The sequence below is a fragment of the Staurois parvus genome, unplaced genomic scaffold (assembly GCF_062004578.1).
Source record: "Staurois parvus isolate SC_StPar_1 unplaced genomic scaffold, SC_StPar_1.0 ptg000279l, whole genome shotgun sequence".
Lineage (NCBI taxonomy): Eukaryota > Metazoa > Chordata > Amphibia > Anura > Ranidae > Staurois > Staurois parvus.
The window spans coordinates 994327-1011585 of record NW_028318075.1 but is presented as its reverse complement, the minus strand read 5'-3'; the positions used below and the strand labels follow the sequence as shown (position 1 = coordinate 1011585).

Here is a 17259-nt window from a genome sequence, read left to right as displayed (position 1 = left end):
TAAGTAGGCTATGTTCAATCTTCCTTTATTATAACTTGCTTGTGTTCTGGTTACATTGTAAATCAGTCTAATTTCACTGTTTTCATACTTAGTCCTTGGCACGTTACTTACACATAATTAAGCAGCATATTGCTAGGAAATATGTGATTTTTAAAGAAATTTTTTTTTAAATTACAACCATGTCATACTTCCATGCTCTGCATAATGGTTTTGCACAGAGCAGCCTGGATCCTCCTCTTCTGGGGTCCCCCGCTGGCGCTCCTTACTCATGCCCCCATAGAAAGTTGCTTGCGATATATCCATTAGTGTGGGCTCACTTTTGAGCTGCGCTCTGTGTGTCCAATAACACATTTGACTTTAGGAGACCCTGTCAATAGAAAATGTTATTGCACTGCAATTTCAGTACCTTTCTAAAAGCAAGGCATATGTTGTCAAACTGCATGGTATCACGCCAGTGACTTTGCTGTTGGTGACACATTGCCAGTAGCAGTCATGTAGTAGAGTCTTCCACTTACTTCTATGGAATTGCTCCCTCTTTGGTCATGAATGCTGCTAAATCTCCTTCGCCATTGAGGAGACAGTAAGGGAGCAATATCTCACAGGCGCGCTAGTATGGAGAGATTATATAGAGACTGGTAAGCAACCTTTTAGCAGTCTTTACACTGATAGAGCTTTCTGCATGTGCAGAAACCAGAGGATTCTGGGAAAACTAGCTAGTCTGTAGCCTATTGGTGTGCTGCAGAGAAGAGTAATGTAGTTATTTAATCTTGCATGCATGATTTAAATGGAAAGATGTAAAATAAAACTGGCTCGAATTATATCTTGCCATAAATGGATCATTTTATGCAGTTAACAAAACCGTACTTAATACAAACCCACACTTTTTTTTTTTTCTTTTTCTTTTTTTATAGAGAGGAAACAGAAATAATTGAAGGGGAGGTGGTGGAAGTTCAGATCGACAGACCTGCAACAGGAACAGTGAGTTGATCATCTTTCAAATTGTATTGTAGTCTTGGTAATTGAAAAATATTTATGTGAATCTAAACCCAAAGTCCTCTGCAGTTGCCTCCTATCCAGAGATGCAGTTGCAGGGGCAACAATGGGAGTTTGCAGACATTTTTGCCTTGTTTTCCTTGGGATTCAGCGTCTTATGCTAACTTAATTGGCTGTCTTGCAAATGATGTAATTCCTGCGCATGTGCACAGGAATGACTTCATCCTAGCACCCGAAGAATGCCGACATTGTACACTGGCTTGTGCATGCGCTGCTCAGTGTGCAATCTAAAGAAACTTGCTAGCAGCATTTACTGCAGAACATGCATACAGATTATCTTCTGAAATGAAATCTTTTATGCTATTATTTTTTCCATTTTAAATGGTATCATAAGTCTTTAGCTTGTTGGGATGAATAAATAAAAAGAAAAAAAAAAATAACTGCTGGCCAGCTATTCTTTAATTTTCATGGTGAAAATTGTACTCCAGACTTCCTTCAGTACTGGCTACCTGTCAGAAAGTGTCTGGTCACCTGATTTTGCCAGAAGTAGAGGACCAGCAAGTTTGATCCTCTCCTGAAAAGCAGAATCATTCAGGTTGGCTGATCCTGCCATTGTGCAAAGATGCAACAGTGTGCTTGGTGTTTCAGATCTGTGGCTAGTACTGATATATTTAGCCAAAATTTGTTTCACTTTTTAGTTTTGGATAGAATGCAGAAGGATTAGAACCCATTAATCAAACCCCCCCCCCCCCCCCTACCAAAAAAAAGTGGACATACACTTGAAGGGAGTTAGTTGAAGAATGTGACTTGAAGGGAGATAGTTGAAGAAAGTGTGTTTCACAATACATAAATACATTTTTATTTCAGTTCTGATCACCTGCTTGTTATAAATGTGTAAATTACGGCTCTCAATTGGGTTTGCGTGTCTTACATTATATATCTATATTGTTTTAGCTCTATTTTGGCATATATTTGTGGAATTGTGTTGCATACATACTTTTTTACTTCTGTAAAATGAAAAGTTTTCTTAGTTGTGTATATTACTTCCATTTTCTCTATTTTTAAGGGAGCCAAAGTAGGTAAACTGACTTTGAAAACAACAGAGATGGAGACTATTTATGACCTGGGAACGAAGATGATAGAATCATTGACAAAAGAAAAGGTGCAGGCAGGGTAAGTTAAACCATGTTTCAAGTATACAAGAACTACAGGCACTTTGTGGCTAGTGTTATACCCGCTGTTTACCAAAACATGATGCAATAACGCAATTTTTATTATGTTTTAGGGATGTGATAACCATCGATAAGGCTACTGGGAAGATCACAAAACTGGGCCGTGCATTCACCAGGGCTCGGGATTATGATGCCATGGGATCACAGGTATGAGAACAGTACCACTGGGCACTTATATTTTTTAGGAAAATATCAATCGAGTTACAGTTTGTTTTTTTTTGTTTTTGTTTTTTTTGTTTCCCCTTTTTATATTATAGACGAAGTTTGTACAGTGTCCTGATGGGGAACTTCAGAAACGTAAAGAAGTGGTTCACACTGTGTCATTACATGAAATTGATGTCATTAACAGCCGGACACAGGGATTCCTTGCTCTGTTTTCTGGTATGTCACTCAAAATGGATTTGGGGGTTCATGTATGAAAAGCATACTGTAAAGAAACTTTTTTTCTCTTTTTAGGTTACATAGGGAAATACAAGAAATACTTTAACCACTTGCCTACAGGGCACTTATACCCTCTTCCTGCCCATGCCAATTTTCTGCTTTTATTTTTTGCTAAACAAACCAAAAACAGCTAAAAATTTTGAAATGTAAAACGTTTTTCTTAATTTTTGTTATAAAATTTTGTAAATAAGTGATTTTTCTCCTTCACTGATGTGCGCTAATGAGGCTGCACTGATGAGGAGGCACTGGTAGGTGGCAGTGATGGACATTGACAGGCATCACTGATGGGCACTGAAATGTGGCATTGATGAGGCACTGGCAGGTGGCATTGTTGGGCACTGGCAGGTGGCATTGATGGGCACTGACAGCTTGCATTGATGGACACTGACAGGTGGCACTGCTGGGCTACACTGATCATCAGGGCCCTGATGATCAGTGTAGATGTCCCCTCTGAGGAACGCCCATTACTGGCTCTCCTCTCGAGCTGTCAGTGTGACAGCTCATAAGGAGCATTTCCCTATTTACATCTGATCAGCTGTGATTGGACACAGCTGATCACATGACCGAGCCGCCATCTTTGGCTCTTTCCGTTGACCGGTGATCCGCTGTGTCCCTCGGAACCGCACACACGCGGTTAGAATGGGAGGATGTCATGACATCCTCCCAGAGCGAGAGAACCGCCTTGCGCCTGTCATTTCCTTATATGGCGGGTGGGAGGCGGTTCAAGTTTGTTTTTGTTTGGGTTTTTTTCCCTGTTAAAAATTTGCCTTCATTTCCCCTGTGGTAAAAGGCTGTCCTCGGGAAATGAGGGGACCCAGAGAGCAGCAAACCCTTGCAGACTGCCTATACTGTTGGAGCATAGTCTCATTGGGTTTTTTTTTTCCTCCCCTACAAGACCTACATAAGTCATTTCTGCAGTCCAGATCTTACTACAAAAAAGGAATTCTGATAGTTTGCTCCAGGCAGCAAGAAATATTTCTGTTAACACGCTTTTTTCATCAGTCTCTTTAATGGTGATTTCAGAGAAAACATGCTGGTAACTTTTACTTTGTTAGACACCCACTCTGTGGTTTCATATAAATATAATAGAACCTCTCCCAGAATGTAATCCTGTTGCCGTTCTTTTAGTAGGCTTGTAACACAAGCATTATGTTCCCCCTATAGGAATTTATGGGAACACTTTTGCACAAGATTCATACATCTTTCATGTTTGTCTAACTGGGTTAGATTGGAAGTGTGTGTGTGTGTGTGTTGCACTTATATGAAATCTGACGCCACAGCTCTTGTAGCGAAAACAATTGTTTCTGGACTATCAGAGGGGAGGCATTTATTACTGTGGATACCACTTATTCACACTCTATTTATCATTGTACCTCGCAAATTACTTCAATAAATTCCCAAATTAATGTCTTGGCGTACAGGTGATACTGGTGAGATTAAATCAGAAATCCGGGAGCAAATCAATGCAAAGGTTGCAGAATGGCGAGAAGAAGGGAAAGCCGAGATCATCCCAGGGGTAAGTCAGCCATTCCAGCTCTGATTACCTGTGTAATGCCATCAGTAACCAAATCAGCACCAGCATGTTTGATCCCCTGTATTGCCAGGTTAGTTAAGTTTACTGTTTGTTATAGAATATAACAAAAATGCTAGGACAGTACAAAAAACCCCAAATGACACATTTTTGTAAAGTAGAAACCCCAAAATTTAAAAAAAATGTTTCTTTGTTTTTTGTGAAGAAACGTGCTGGTATTGTGGGGGTTAAAACATGGAGCTTGGTAATGGTGCACAAAATGCATTAAATGTACAGGTCATACACAAGCAGGATCAGGAGGTGAACAGGTTAATGTACAGGTGGAGGATGGAGAGAGAGTTGATGTACAAATGTGCCGAATAAGGGAAGTGAGTAGTTTAATATACAAGTCGGATCATAGACAGGACAGAGCTGACACACTGTAGAACAGTGGCTCTCAACCTGTGGGTCGCGACCCCTTTGGGGGTCGAACGACCATTTCACAGGTTTCGCCTAAGACCATCGGAAAACACATATTTCCGATGGTCTTAGGAACCGAGACACCTCCCGGATCACTCAACAGCTCCACCTTCTCGCTGCTGATTGGCCACCGGAACTGTAGCTCAGGAGAGGCACACAGGCGGCCAATCACCGGCGAGGAGCTGGAGCTTGGAGAGGAGGAGCCGAGCGGCAGCGCGCGTAGATCAAAGAAGATCGAAGGAGCTGCCGGAGTGAGTGAAGAGGAGAGTGGCCAGAGAAGGAAGACAGCTGACAGGTAAGTGCAAATTTTGCTGCTGCAGCCAGGTATGCAGGCTGTAGATGGGAGAGGGAGAGAGCGAGCCCAGGCTGGAGCAGGGGTCTGCAAGGTAAGTATCATTGGTGTCAGTGGGAGGAATAGTGCCCCATCATTTGTGTCACTAATACCAACGATGGGGCACTGTTCCTCCCCCCACTGACACCGACGATGGGGCACTGTTCCTCCCCCCACTGACACCGACGATGGGGCACTGTTCCTCCCCCCACTGACACCGACGATGGGGCACTGTTCCTCCCCCCACTGACACCGACGATGGGGCACTATTCCTCCCCCCACTGACACCGACGATGGGGCACTATTCCTCCCCCCACTGACACCGACGATGGGGCACTATTCCTCCCCCCACTGACACAGACGATGGGGCACTATTCCTCCCCCCACTGACACCGACGATGGGGCACTATTCCTCCCCCCACTGACACCGACGATGGGGCACTATTCCTCCCCCCACTGAGACCGACGATGGGGCACTATTCCCCCCCCCCCCCCCCCCCGGACACCGACGATGGGGCACTATTCCTCCCCCCCCCCCCCCGGACACCGACGATGGGGCACTATTCCTCCCCCCCCCCCCCCCCCCACCGACACCGACGATGGGGCACTATTCCTCCCCCCCCCCCCTCCCCCCCGGACACCGACGATGGGGCACTATTCCTCCCCCCCACCGACACCGATGATGGGGCACTATTCCCCCCCCCCCCCCCCCACCGACACCGACGATGGGGCACTATTCCCCCCCCCCCCCACCGACACCGACGATGGGGCACTATTCCTCCCCCCCCCACCGACACCGACGATGGGGCACTATTCCTCCCCCCCCCCCCCCACCGACACCGACGATGGGGCACTATTCCTCCCCCCCCCCCCCCCACCGACACCGACGATGGGGCACTATTCCTCCCCCCCCCACCGACACCGACGATGGGGCACTATTCCTCCCCCCCCCCACCGACACCGACGATGGGGCACTATTCCTCCCCCTTCCACCGACACCGACGATGGGGCACTATTCTTCCCCCCCCCCCGGACACCGACGATGGGGCACTATTCCTCCCCCCCACCGACACCGACGATGGGGCACTATTCCCCCCCCCCCCCCCCCCCCCCACCGACACCGACGATGGGGCACTATTCCCCCCCCCCCACCGACACCGACGATGGGGCACTATTCCTCCCCCCCCCCCCACCGACACCGACGATGGGGCACTATTCCTCCCCCCCCCCCACCGACACCGACGATGGGGCACTGTTCCTCCCCCCACTGACACCGACGATGGGGCACTATTCCTCCCCCCACTGACACCGACGATGGGGCACTATTCCTCCCCCCACTGACACCGACGATGGGGCACTATTCCTCCCCCCACTGACACAGACGATGGGGCACTATTCCTCCCCCCACTGACACCGACGATGGGGCACTATTCCTCCCCCCACTGACACCGACGATGGGGCACTATTCCTCCCCCCACTGAGACCGACGATGGGGCACTATTCCCCCCCCCCCCCCCCCCGGACACCGACGATGGGGCACTATTCCTCCCCCCCCCCCCCCGGACACCGACGATGGGGCACTATTCCTCCCCCCCCCCCCCCCCCCCACCGACACCGACGATGGGGCACTATTCCTCCCCCCCCCCCCTCCCCCCCGGACACCGACGATGGGGCACTATTCCTCCCCCCCACCGACACCGATGATGGGGCACTATTCCCCCCCCCCCCCCCCCCACCGACACCGACGATGGGGCACTATTCCCCCCCCCCCCCACCGACACCGACGATGGGGCACTATTCCTCCCCCCCCCACCGACACCGACGATGGGGCACTATTCCTCCCCCCCCCCCCCCCACCGACACCGACGATGGGGCACTATTCCTCCCCCCCCCCCCCCCACCGACACCGACGATGGGGCACTATTCCTCCCCCCCCCACCGACACCGACGATGGGGCACTATTCCTCCCCCCCCCACCGACACCGACGATGGGGCACTATTCCTCCCCCCCCCCACCGACACCGACGATGGGGCACTATTCCTCCCCCTTCCACCGACACCGACGATGGGGCACTATTCTTCCCCCCCCCCCGGACACCGACGATGGGGCACTATTCCTCCCCCCCACCGACACCGACGATGGGGCACTATTCCCCCCCCCCCCCCCCCCCCCACCGACACCGACGATGGGGCACTATTCCCCCCCCCCCCCACCGACACCGACGATGGGGCACTATTCCTCCCCCCCCCCCCACCGACACCGACGATGGGGCACTATTCCTCCCCCCCCCCCACCGACACCGACGATGGGGCACTATTCCTCCCCCCCCCCCCCCACCGACACCGACGATGGGGCACTATTCCTCCCCCCCCCCCCCCCCCCCCCCCACCGACACCGACGATGGGGCACTATTCCTCCCCCCCCCACCGACACCGACGATGGGGCACTATTCCTCCCCCCCCCACCGACACCGACGATGGGGCACTATTCCTCCCCCCCCCCACCGACACCGACGATGGGGCACTATTCCTCCCCCTTCCACCGACACCGACGATGGGGCACTATTCTTCCCCCCCCCCCCCACCGACACCGACGATGGGGCACTATTCCTCCCCCCCCCCCCCACCGACACCGACGATGGGGCACTATTCCTCCCCCCCCCCACCGACACCGACGATGGGGCACTATTCCTCCCCCCCCCCCCCCCCACCGACACCGACGATGGGGCACTATTCCCCCCCCCCCCCCCCCACCGACACCGACGATGGGGCACTATTCCTCCCCCCCCCCACCGACACCGACGATGGGGCACTATTCCTCCCCCCCCCCACCGACACCGACGATGGGGCACTATTCCTCCCCCCCCCCACCGACACCGACGATGGGGCACTATTCCTCCCCCCCCCCCACCGACCCCGACGATGGGGCACTATTCCTCCCCCCCCCCACCGACACCGACGATGGGGCACTATTCCTCCCCCCCCCACCGACACCGACGATGGGGCACTATTCCTCCCCCCCACCGACACCGACGATGGGGCACTAGTCCTCCTCCCCACCCCACCCCCCACCGACACCGACGATGGGGCACTAGTCCTCCCCCCAAACCCCCCCCCCCCCCCACCAATAATTTTATGGTTGGGGGTCACCACAACATGAGGAACTCTATTAAGGGGTTGCGGCATTAGGAAGGTTGAGAACCACTGCTGTAGAATGACAATAGAACAGTAAATCTTATTATTATTGACACCATTGCTGCATTGCACTGGTGGGCAACAGGCTTTGCTCCTTCTCACATTGATTGGTGAGGGCTTTCTGATCACCAGCCTGGAAGTCAGATATGACAGCCTTTGTTTACATTCTGTGATTGATAACAGTGATCATGAGGTACAGAACTACTTTAATTGGCTTTGTACATTTTTACCTGTGTTCTGCGTTGTCCAGTTAGTGTGATCACAGGACTAGTGCACAGTTCCTGTAAGACATAATGGTATGTCCTTCCAGAACAATAGGGGATCAGACCAATCATTTGTGTACAGTGGCTGTCCATTTAAAAACATAAAAAATGCACTAATGTCGGAGCAATTTTTGGTGGCTGATCCATGTATTCAAGTGTGATTAAATTGTAACCACAGAAATAAATTCCTTCCCCCAGTTAGTTTAGAAACCTTTTTTTTCCCCACAAGAGCTGTGATGTCAGATTTCATATAAGATCAACCTGATCTTAGATAGGAGTCTATTTAGAAGTGTTTTCACACACCCTTTTCTCACACAAATCACACATTTCCAATTAAACCCAATTAGGTACTGTTCATTGACGAGGTTCACATGTTGGATATCGAATGCTTTTCCTTCCTAAATCGAGCACTAGAAAGTGATATGGCTCCAGTTCTCATCATGGCTACAAACAGAGGTATTACTAGGTAAGATAAAAATTTTGTACTATTGTTTTTTCCTGTCTACCCAAACAAAATTCTAAATTAGCCTCAACAGTGAATTGATGTGAAATAAGTTAAAAACTATAAGAAAAAGCAATACCTTTTTTATAGTCGATATAACACAAGGTAAGATATCGATGTACCTGACATCAGCTTGTACAGCTGTGGTTATGACAGATGAATATGATGGGAGGCCTGAGCTAGAGACTGCCCTCTGACTCAAGTGCTCACAAGTATGACCAGAATCCTATTCTCCCACAATATTTCACCTTGTAATTGGAGTGCCATAACCTGCAGTCTTCTATGGTAACGCTGTACAATGTACAATAAAAGTACATCAGAATATAGGATATACAGATGGTTAGCCCAGTTCTGAAAATGTTATAATGTATCATAGGTACTTACATTTTTATTTCATTTGTAGAATTCGTGGCACAAACTACCAAAGTCCTCATGGTATTCCCATTGATTTACTGGATCGATTACTCATTATCTCGACTTCGCCATACAATGAGAAAGAAACCAAACAGATCCTGAAGATCAGGTGAGGCTTGCGTTGAGGAATTTAGTTACTGAATTACCCTATTACTACTATAGTGTAACTTTACCCATATTCCATATAAAGTGTTACTACATAAATGTGATTTGATATTTTGATGCTTGTTATGGTTGATTTTTGTTTTTTTTTGTGTTTTTTGTTTTCTTTTTCCCCCCAGTAAAAGAGCATTTAGTATATTCTTTTTCAGTTCCAGAATTTACAAAAGGTTTCCTCTAACAAGAAGAATGGCTTATATGTAATATTTCCCTTTCAATGCCAGAGCAGTTTTTGCACGCATGTTTAAATCATTTTAGGCCTGATTACACGAAACCACCTAGACATATATTTCCCCTACCGTCTTTCAGGCCAGCACTCTGAGAGACCTCGGCTCCTCCCCATCTGAGGAAACACCTCCACCTACAATAAAAAAGCTCCACTCCCCTCTGACCTCAGTTCAGGTGTTTCCTCCGGTGGGGAGACACGAGGAGGCGCAGGAAGACGATAGGGGAGCCGAGGGCCGGATAGCCGGCTGTGAGGCCCGACGCAGCCGGGAGTGAAGGCCGGAGTGTCCGGCTGCATATCCTCCCAGGGCAGGCTGCCAGCAGTGAGAGTGCATCCCGGGGGACGGGACAGGGCACTTACCTGCTCTTCGCCCCCCGACCCCCTCCGGCGAGGGGGGGCGTCGGGGTGGACGTGGTGAGGTCTGGGGAGGATCGGGGGGAGTTTTGCTCCTTCCCATGCTGGCGGTCTGAGGGCTTTGCCGGGCCGGACGTCGGGAGACGGCGGTTTCTGGCGGAAGGGGTGGGGCTTCGCCCAGGGCTGCGACTTCCGCTTCCGGTCGCGGTCTTCACACCACGGCGGCGCGAAATTCAAAAATGGCGGTGCGGTGCACAGCGGTCTGGGGGACAGACCTGCACCAGGCGACCACCCTCTGGTACGGGATGTCGGAGGCACCGGGACCAGGAGATGCCAGCACCAGCCAGTCACAGGTAAGGTGCCTCAGTGGAGGCCTCCCCTACCTGTGGGCCCCTAGCAGAAGGTAGGGCAAGGGGTCTGCGGTTTTTCAGGCCCTTGTTTGCTCTGCAGGGAAGCGGGGGGGGGGGGGGTGTTTAGTGTCGGACTGATTGGGCTTCCCTTCTCCCCCCTTTTCTTTTGTGTCTTTCAGGGCAAGGCCCGAGCTAAACTTGGGCACCAGGAGCCCAAGCGGAGATGCCCTTCCTGTAAGGAAGTTTTAAAAGAATCTTGGCGAAAGGTTCTTTGTGGCCCATGTATACAGGGGTTGGTGAGGGAGGAGAAGCCGGAACAGGGGGACCTAGCTAGGTCAGTGAAGGAGTTGGCTACCACCTTCGACTCCTTCAAGTCCCTCATGGAGAGGTTTGCCCTCCCATTACCTACACTTCCCCCCCCCCCCCCCCCAGGTGGCTTCGGTGAGTCGTCGGGAACCCCTTATGACCGGGGAGGAACCAGTGGGGGACTCCCAGTCTGAGGAGGAATCAGCGGGTGAGGGTCCCTCGGAGGAAGGGAGGGGCCCCTCCCGGTATAAGTTGACCCTAGAGGAGGTTGATGAGCTCCTGGGGGCTATATACGAAACCCTGGACATTAAGGAGGAGGTTAAGGCCTTATCTCTCCACGACCAAATGTATCAGGGATTGGAGGAGCACCAGCACAGAATGTTTCCTGTGCATAACATTTTGGTAGACACGATTAAGGAGGAGTGGCAAGACCCGGAAAGGAAACCGTTCTTCTCAAAAGCATTGAGAAGGAGGTTTCCGTTTTCGGAAGACCCGGAGGCGGTCTGGAACAAGAGCCCCAGGCTAGACGCGGCCTTTTCCCAAACGACCAGGAGAACTGACCTAGCGTTTGAGGACATGGGGGTCTTACCAGACTTATTGGACAGAAGGGCGGAGTCTCTCCTTAGGAAGGCCTGGGACTCGACCCTGTACAACCTGAAGCCGGCCATGGCTACGACAGTGGTAGCCAGGAACTTAGAGTATTGGCTTACGCAATTACAGGCCCATATTGTGGCAGACTAAATAAAAAATATATATCCACCTGCGCTCCACAGACTCCTTATATATAGCTAGCTGCTATCATCTACACCCTATACCATGGGACACATAAATTAAATATCAAGATATTGGATGAAGCGCTCTGCTATAATAATGCTAAAAAAACAAAATTTTATACACATATTGTGGCAGACTCTCCCAAGGAAAAAATCTTGGCCTCTTTTGAGACCCTTTTGCAAGGAGTGGGGTATATTGCGGATGCTTCCGCAGAGTCGGTGAGATTGGGGGCCAGGTCTGCTGCCCTGACCAATTCAGCCAGAAGGGCGCTGTGGCTAAAGACATGGCAGGGGGACATCACTTCAAAAGTTAGGTTATGCGGCATCCCCCTCACAGGAGACTGTCTGTTCGGCCCGGGGTTGGAGGAATTATTGGACCGGACAGCTGATAGGAAAAAGTCCTTCCCCCTCAAGAGGAAAATGCAGGAGGGGGGGACACGGAAGGCCCGCCCGGCAAAGAGGCTGAGCCTGCGACCGCCTGGTCAGGGTAGGTCGGCTGGACAGAGAGGTAGGGGAAGAGGGGGAGCGATTTTTCGCCCTCCTGAGCAGCCCCAAAAACCAAGGTGACTTGGTTCCTCCTGTGGGGGGAAGATTGGCGGCATTCCTCCCACAGTGGGAAGCCGTGGTCACCAGCCCCTTCATTTTGGATGTTATCCGAAGGGGTTACCGGTTAGAATTTCTGAGACCGCCACCCGAGACTTTTCTGGTGACGACCCGTCCAAGGGATCCGACGAAGGACGCGGCTCTGGTGGGCGCTTTGGAGATTCTAGAGTCCCAGGGGGTCATCTCCAGGGTTCCAGTAGCGGAGCGAGGGAAGGGAGTTTATTCCCATGTGTTTGTGGTTCAAAAGCCGTCTGGGGCGTTCAGACTGATTTTGAACCTGAAACCCTTGAACAAGTCAGTGCGTTACCGGAGGTTCCGCATGGACTCCATTTTTACAATCAGGTCCCTAATCCCACCAGGTGCATTCATGGCATCCATAGACTTGAAGGACGCCTACCTACACGTGCCCGTGGCGGAAGTCTCTCAGAGGTTCCTCAGGTTGGCAGTGGGGGGGGAGGAAGGAATTCGACACTGACAGTTCAGGGCTCTTCCATTCGGCCTTTCCTCCTCGCCAAGAGTATTCACCAAGGTTCTGTCGGAGGCACTGATTTCTATCCGCTTAAGGGGGATTTCAGTGGTGGCCTATCTGGACGATTTGCTGCTCTTCGCGGATTCAGAGGCTCACTTACGGCAAGACCTGGTTATAGTGAGGAACCATCTGGAAAGCTTGGGGTGGATTTTGAATCTGGAGAAGTCCTGCCTGGTGCCTTCTCAGAAGGTGATTTACTTGGGCTACACTCTAGACTCGGTAGACCAAAAGACCAGCCTGACTTTGGAAAAAGTCACCAAGTTGGAGGCCGGAGTCAGATTACTGCAGGGGAGCAGGTCGATGTCCATAAGACAGGCCATGTCGGTACTTGGATTGCTGACAGCGTCCATTCCGGCGGTTCAGTGGGCAGGTCTGCATATGCGTCCCCTCCAGTTGTGGATCCTGAGGGTTTGGGACAGGAAGTGTCACTCCCTAGAACGCAGGGTCTTGGTGCCCCCCAGTGTGAAAAGGTCTCTATGGTGGTGGAGGAGATCGTCCAGCATAACTCAGGGGCTGTTGTGGTGCTTTCCGATTTCCGCGGAGGTCACTACGGATGCCAGCGCCAGGGGCTGGGGAGCCCACCTGGGAAATTTGGTGACTCAGGGGGAATGGTCCTTAGGGCAGAAGGGCAAATCCTCGAATTGGAAGGAATTGAGGGCAGTGTGGGAGGCTCTGCACTCCTTCCAGGCGGGGGTCACGGGCCAGCACGTGCGTGTCCTGACGGACAATGCCACGGCAGTGGCTTATATAAACAGGCAGGGAGGGACGCGGAGCAAGGCCCTCGGGGCCTTAGCGGCGACACTGTTGTCCTGGGCAGAGCTGAATTTGGCGTCCCTGTCTGCGATACACTTAAAGGGGGAGCTGAACCAGAAGGCAGACTTCCTGAGCAGGACTCGGCTCAGGGAGTCGGAATGGGCCTTGAACCCCGATGTCTTTCAGGAGATTGTGCGAAGGTGGGGATCCCCGGATGTGGACCTTTTTGCCTCCGGAAGGAACAACAAGGTCCCAAATTTCTTCTCTTTATCCCGCTGGGACGGGTCCAGAGCGGTGGACGCATTAGGTCAGAGGTGGGACTACCGGCTTTGTTACGCCTTTCCCCCGGTTCCTTTGCTCCCCCTGGTCCTGAGGAAATTCAGGACAGAGGGGACCTCGTTAATCCTGATAGCTCCCTTCTGGCCGCGGCGGGCGTGGTTTGCGACCCTAAAGAGTTTGGCCTCTCGTCCACCCTGGGAGCTGCCACCAAGAGAGGATTTGTTAACACAGGGGCCGGTTCTTTGCCCCAGCGTAGGAAGATTGCGGTTAACGGCCTGGTTTCTGAGCAGCAGCTCCTCTTAGAGAAGGGGTTCTCGCCTAGGGTGGTGGCGACATTACTGGCCAGTAGGAAGGAGGAGACCCAGGCCATTTATGGTAGGGTCTGGGGTTGCTTTACAGCCTGGTGTGACCGGACAGCAGTGGCAACCCATAGTTTGGTTTCTGTGTTGGAATTCCTGCAGGCGGGAGCGGACAAGGGATTGTCTGTCAGCACGCTCAAGGGCCAGGTCTCGGCCCTCAGTGTGTTCTTGGAGACGCCCCTGGCCAGGGAGGCGTTGGTGAGTAGGTTTTTCAAAGCTCTGGTGAGGCAGAGGCCTCCGAGGTCCAGACCATTTCCGGTGTGGGATTTGGCCAAGGTGCTCGGGGGGATGACTAGGGCTCCGTTCGAGCCCTTGGAGTCCTGTCCGATAGGTGAGCTCACCATTAAAACGGCTTTTCTGGTGGCGATTACCACGGCGAGGAGGGTGTGTGAGATGGAGGCCCTCTCGATCAGAACACCTTATCTCCGTATTTTTTCAGACAGGATCGTTTTCAGACCAGACCCGTCCTTCATTCCGAAGGTAGCTCGGAGTTTCCAGAGGGAACAGGACATTGTCCTTCCCTCGTTTTTTCCTGACCCGGTGGGGGTAGATCAGGAGAGGTATCATTGTTTAGATGTCAGAAGGTGCGTTCTCCAGTATCTAGAGAAATCTAGGGAGTTCAGAAGCACCGAATCCCTTTTTGTTTTTTTTAAGGGGGCTAGAAGAGGCAAGAAGGCGTCTAGAAGGACGCTGGCCAGCTGGCTGCGGCTGGCGATTTACAGGAGCGTATCAGGCAGAGGGCCTGGAGGTCCCGGAGGGTATCAAGGCACATTCCACCCGAGCTGTGGCGGCTACCCAGGCAGAGTTAGCAGGGGTTTCCCCAGGGCAGATTTGCAGAGCGGCAACATGGTCCAGCTATGACACATTTGCCAAGCATTACAGACTGGACCTGGTCTCGGTGCAGGAGCAGGACTTTGGTCGTAAGGTCTTACAAGCAGTTAGCCCGACCGAAGGGTGAGTACTCGCTTATCCTCTCAGAGTGCTGGCCTGAAAGACGGTAGGGGAAAAACCAAGTTACACTTACGGTAACGTCTTTTCCAGGAGTCTTCCAGGCCAGCACCGGTTTCCCACCCACTGTTGATATTGGTTATGTGAAGATGGCTTATTATGATTATGTTGTCTCGCATTGTGTCTCCCCAGATGACCGGAGGATGCTTGGAGAACTGAGGTCAGAGGGGAGTGGAGCTTTTTTATTGTAGGTGGAGTTGTTTCCTCCGATGGGGAGGAGCCGAGGTCTCTCAGAGTGCTGGCCTGAAAGACTCCTGGAAAAGACGTTACCGTAAGTGTAACTTGGTTTTTTCTGAAAGCAGACACCCTAAAGAAAAAAGTAGTAATAGTTCCAATTTTTATGTCACACAATATTGCCGCAAAGGTCTAAGAAATGCAAAATTGCAGTAAAAAGCACTATAAAGTGAATTTTAGTACAAACAAATACAATAAATTACCCAAAGTTTAGGTCAAATATAAAAGATGAGGTTGCACTGAGTAAATGGATACCCAGTATGTCAAACCTCAAAGTTGTGTGCACCTTTTGAAATGGCAACAAACTTCAGTACCTTATTATTTTATAGGCGACGCTTCAAAAGCCCATACAGGTCATCAATTTAGTGTTACAGAGGACGTCTTGTGCTAGAATTATTGCTCCCACTCTGGCGTGTGCTGCAATATGTAACGTGTATCGCAATCTCTGTTTTCACGTGTGGGTGCCCCTACATTTCCATTCATGCATATATAAATGGGGGGGGGGTTGCTTGGGTGTAACTTCTTCTGCAATTGAAAATTTCTTTTAATTTTTTTTTATTACATAAGGGACAAAAAGTCTCCTATGGTGGTGATTTTTAGGTGACAGGTTCTCTTTATTGAGACATGCTGCATCTATAAGACCCTGCATGTCTCCTCTGTGACTTAGCACTGTCACAAGCAGCTAATTGCCAGTGTTTTTGTAGGAATTGTGTACATGAGCAAATGCAGCAAGCTGCATCAAACTGTTTTGTATTCCAATTGACCGGATTAAAAAAGAAAAGCATTTCTGAACAAATGCCTGTGTACACAAACTGTAACCTTCAGGACAGAACACAAATATGAACTTGTGCACCACAAATGAATATAAAGGGAACCCTTCCTAGTACAGTGATGTCCCATAAAGATACAAAAAAAATACACAAAGCAGTCCATTGCATTACAAGTTCTAGCTTTCAACAATCTCTTCAGGAATGCCAATTAAGTTCATATTCAGTGAAGGTCAGCGGTCATGCAACATGGGATCCTGCAGCTATTGATATTGATCCGGGGAGATCAGGAGAGCTCAAATATATAAGAACAACAGTGCATGATCCCCATTAGCATAGTCCATTTTTTTTTTTTTCAATAAAAACAAAACATGGCACACTTACACCTAAAACTCTTGTCCTCAGCACAGGGATTACATGTAGACATCATCAGCTTGTATAATCCGTGTGCTGATGACCAGAATTTTAGATGTAAGTGTGCTATGTTTTGTTTTTAATAAACAGAATTTACTATGCTAATGGGGATCCCATGATGTTCTTATATCTTAGTACAGTGGTGTGAGAATGGTGTTGAGGTTCACTGATTTGAGCTAGAATGAAGGGTCACAGTCTTGAACAGTACATCTTTTCTTACCACAAACCTGTTTTCTGGTGCCCAATGTTAATCTTCAGTGACGGACATGATCATTATTTGATAGACTTGCTCTTGTTCTAGATGTGAAGAAGAAGATGTGGACATGAGTGAAGATGCTTACACTGTATTGACACGGATTGGTCTAGAAACCTCTCTGAGATACTCCATACAGCTCATCACTGCTGCAAGCCTTGTCTGTAGGAAAAGGAAGGTGAGTTATCTGCTAAATGGATACTGAGGTTTTATGTGTACTGTACTTTTGCATAACCAAAATACAAAAGCTCTGCAGTTACTAGAGTAGAGGTTACTATTTGCCATTATGCTAACACAGAGTGTAATTTTGAAGAGTTTTTGCACGTCATTCTGGGACCATACTTGCACGCCTACTGGGGTTGCAAACGATAAGATATAGGACTCCCGAAAGTGTACAACATTAGAGGTGGTTTAAAGCAAACCTGTGGCCATGAGTAAGGGCAACATGCATTTACTACTTACTTTGTATTTCAATAGTTTTTATTAGTTTTAAGCAGTATAAAACAGAGGCGACAAAACATGCCCCCACAG

General features: G+C 50.3%; 1 protein-coding gene and 1 long non-coding RNA gene across 3 annotated transcripts in view; one reads left to right on the top strand and one right to left on the bottom strand.

Moving 5' to 3' along the window:
• The window catches only part of RUVBL2 (RuvB like AAA ATPase 2), a 38903-nt gene that overhangs the window by 13334 nt on the left and 8310 nt on the right, over nt 1–17259 (top strand). For both annotated transcript variants that reach the window (XM_089681804.1, XM_089681803.1), the window contains exons 6-13: nt 912–978; nt 2060–2166; nt 2279–2372; nt 2483–2606; nt 4088–4182; nt 8793–8911; nt 9351–9470; nt 16777–16906. In XM_089681804.1, the coding sequence (XP_089537930.1) occupies nt 912–978; nt 2060–2166; nt 2279–2372; nt 2483–2606; nt 4088–4182; nt 8793–8911; nt 9351–9470; nt 16777–16906 (856 nt within the window). The remainder of the gene's footprint in view (nt 1–911; nt 979–2059; nt 2167–2278; nt 2373–2482; nt 2607–4087; nt 4183–8792; nt 8912–9350; nt 9471–16776; nt 16907–17259) is intronic.
• Nucleotides 145–16887, bottom strand: LOC149458719 (uncharacterized). Its single transcript, XR_016313390.1, has 2 exons — nt 16703–16887; nt 145–367 (listed from the first exon to the last, which is right to left on the bottom strand). It is a non-coding gene; the product is annotated as an uncharacterized LOC149458719 (long non-coding RNA).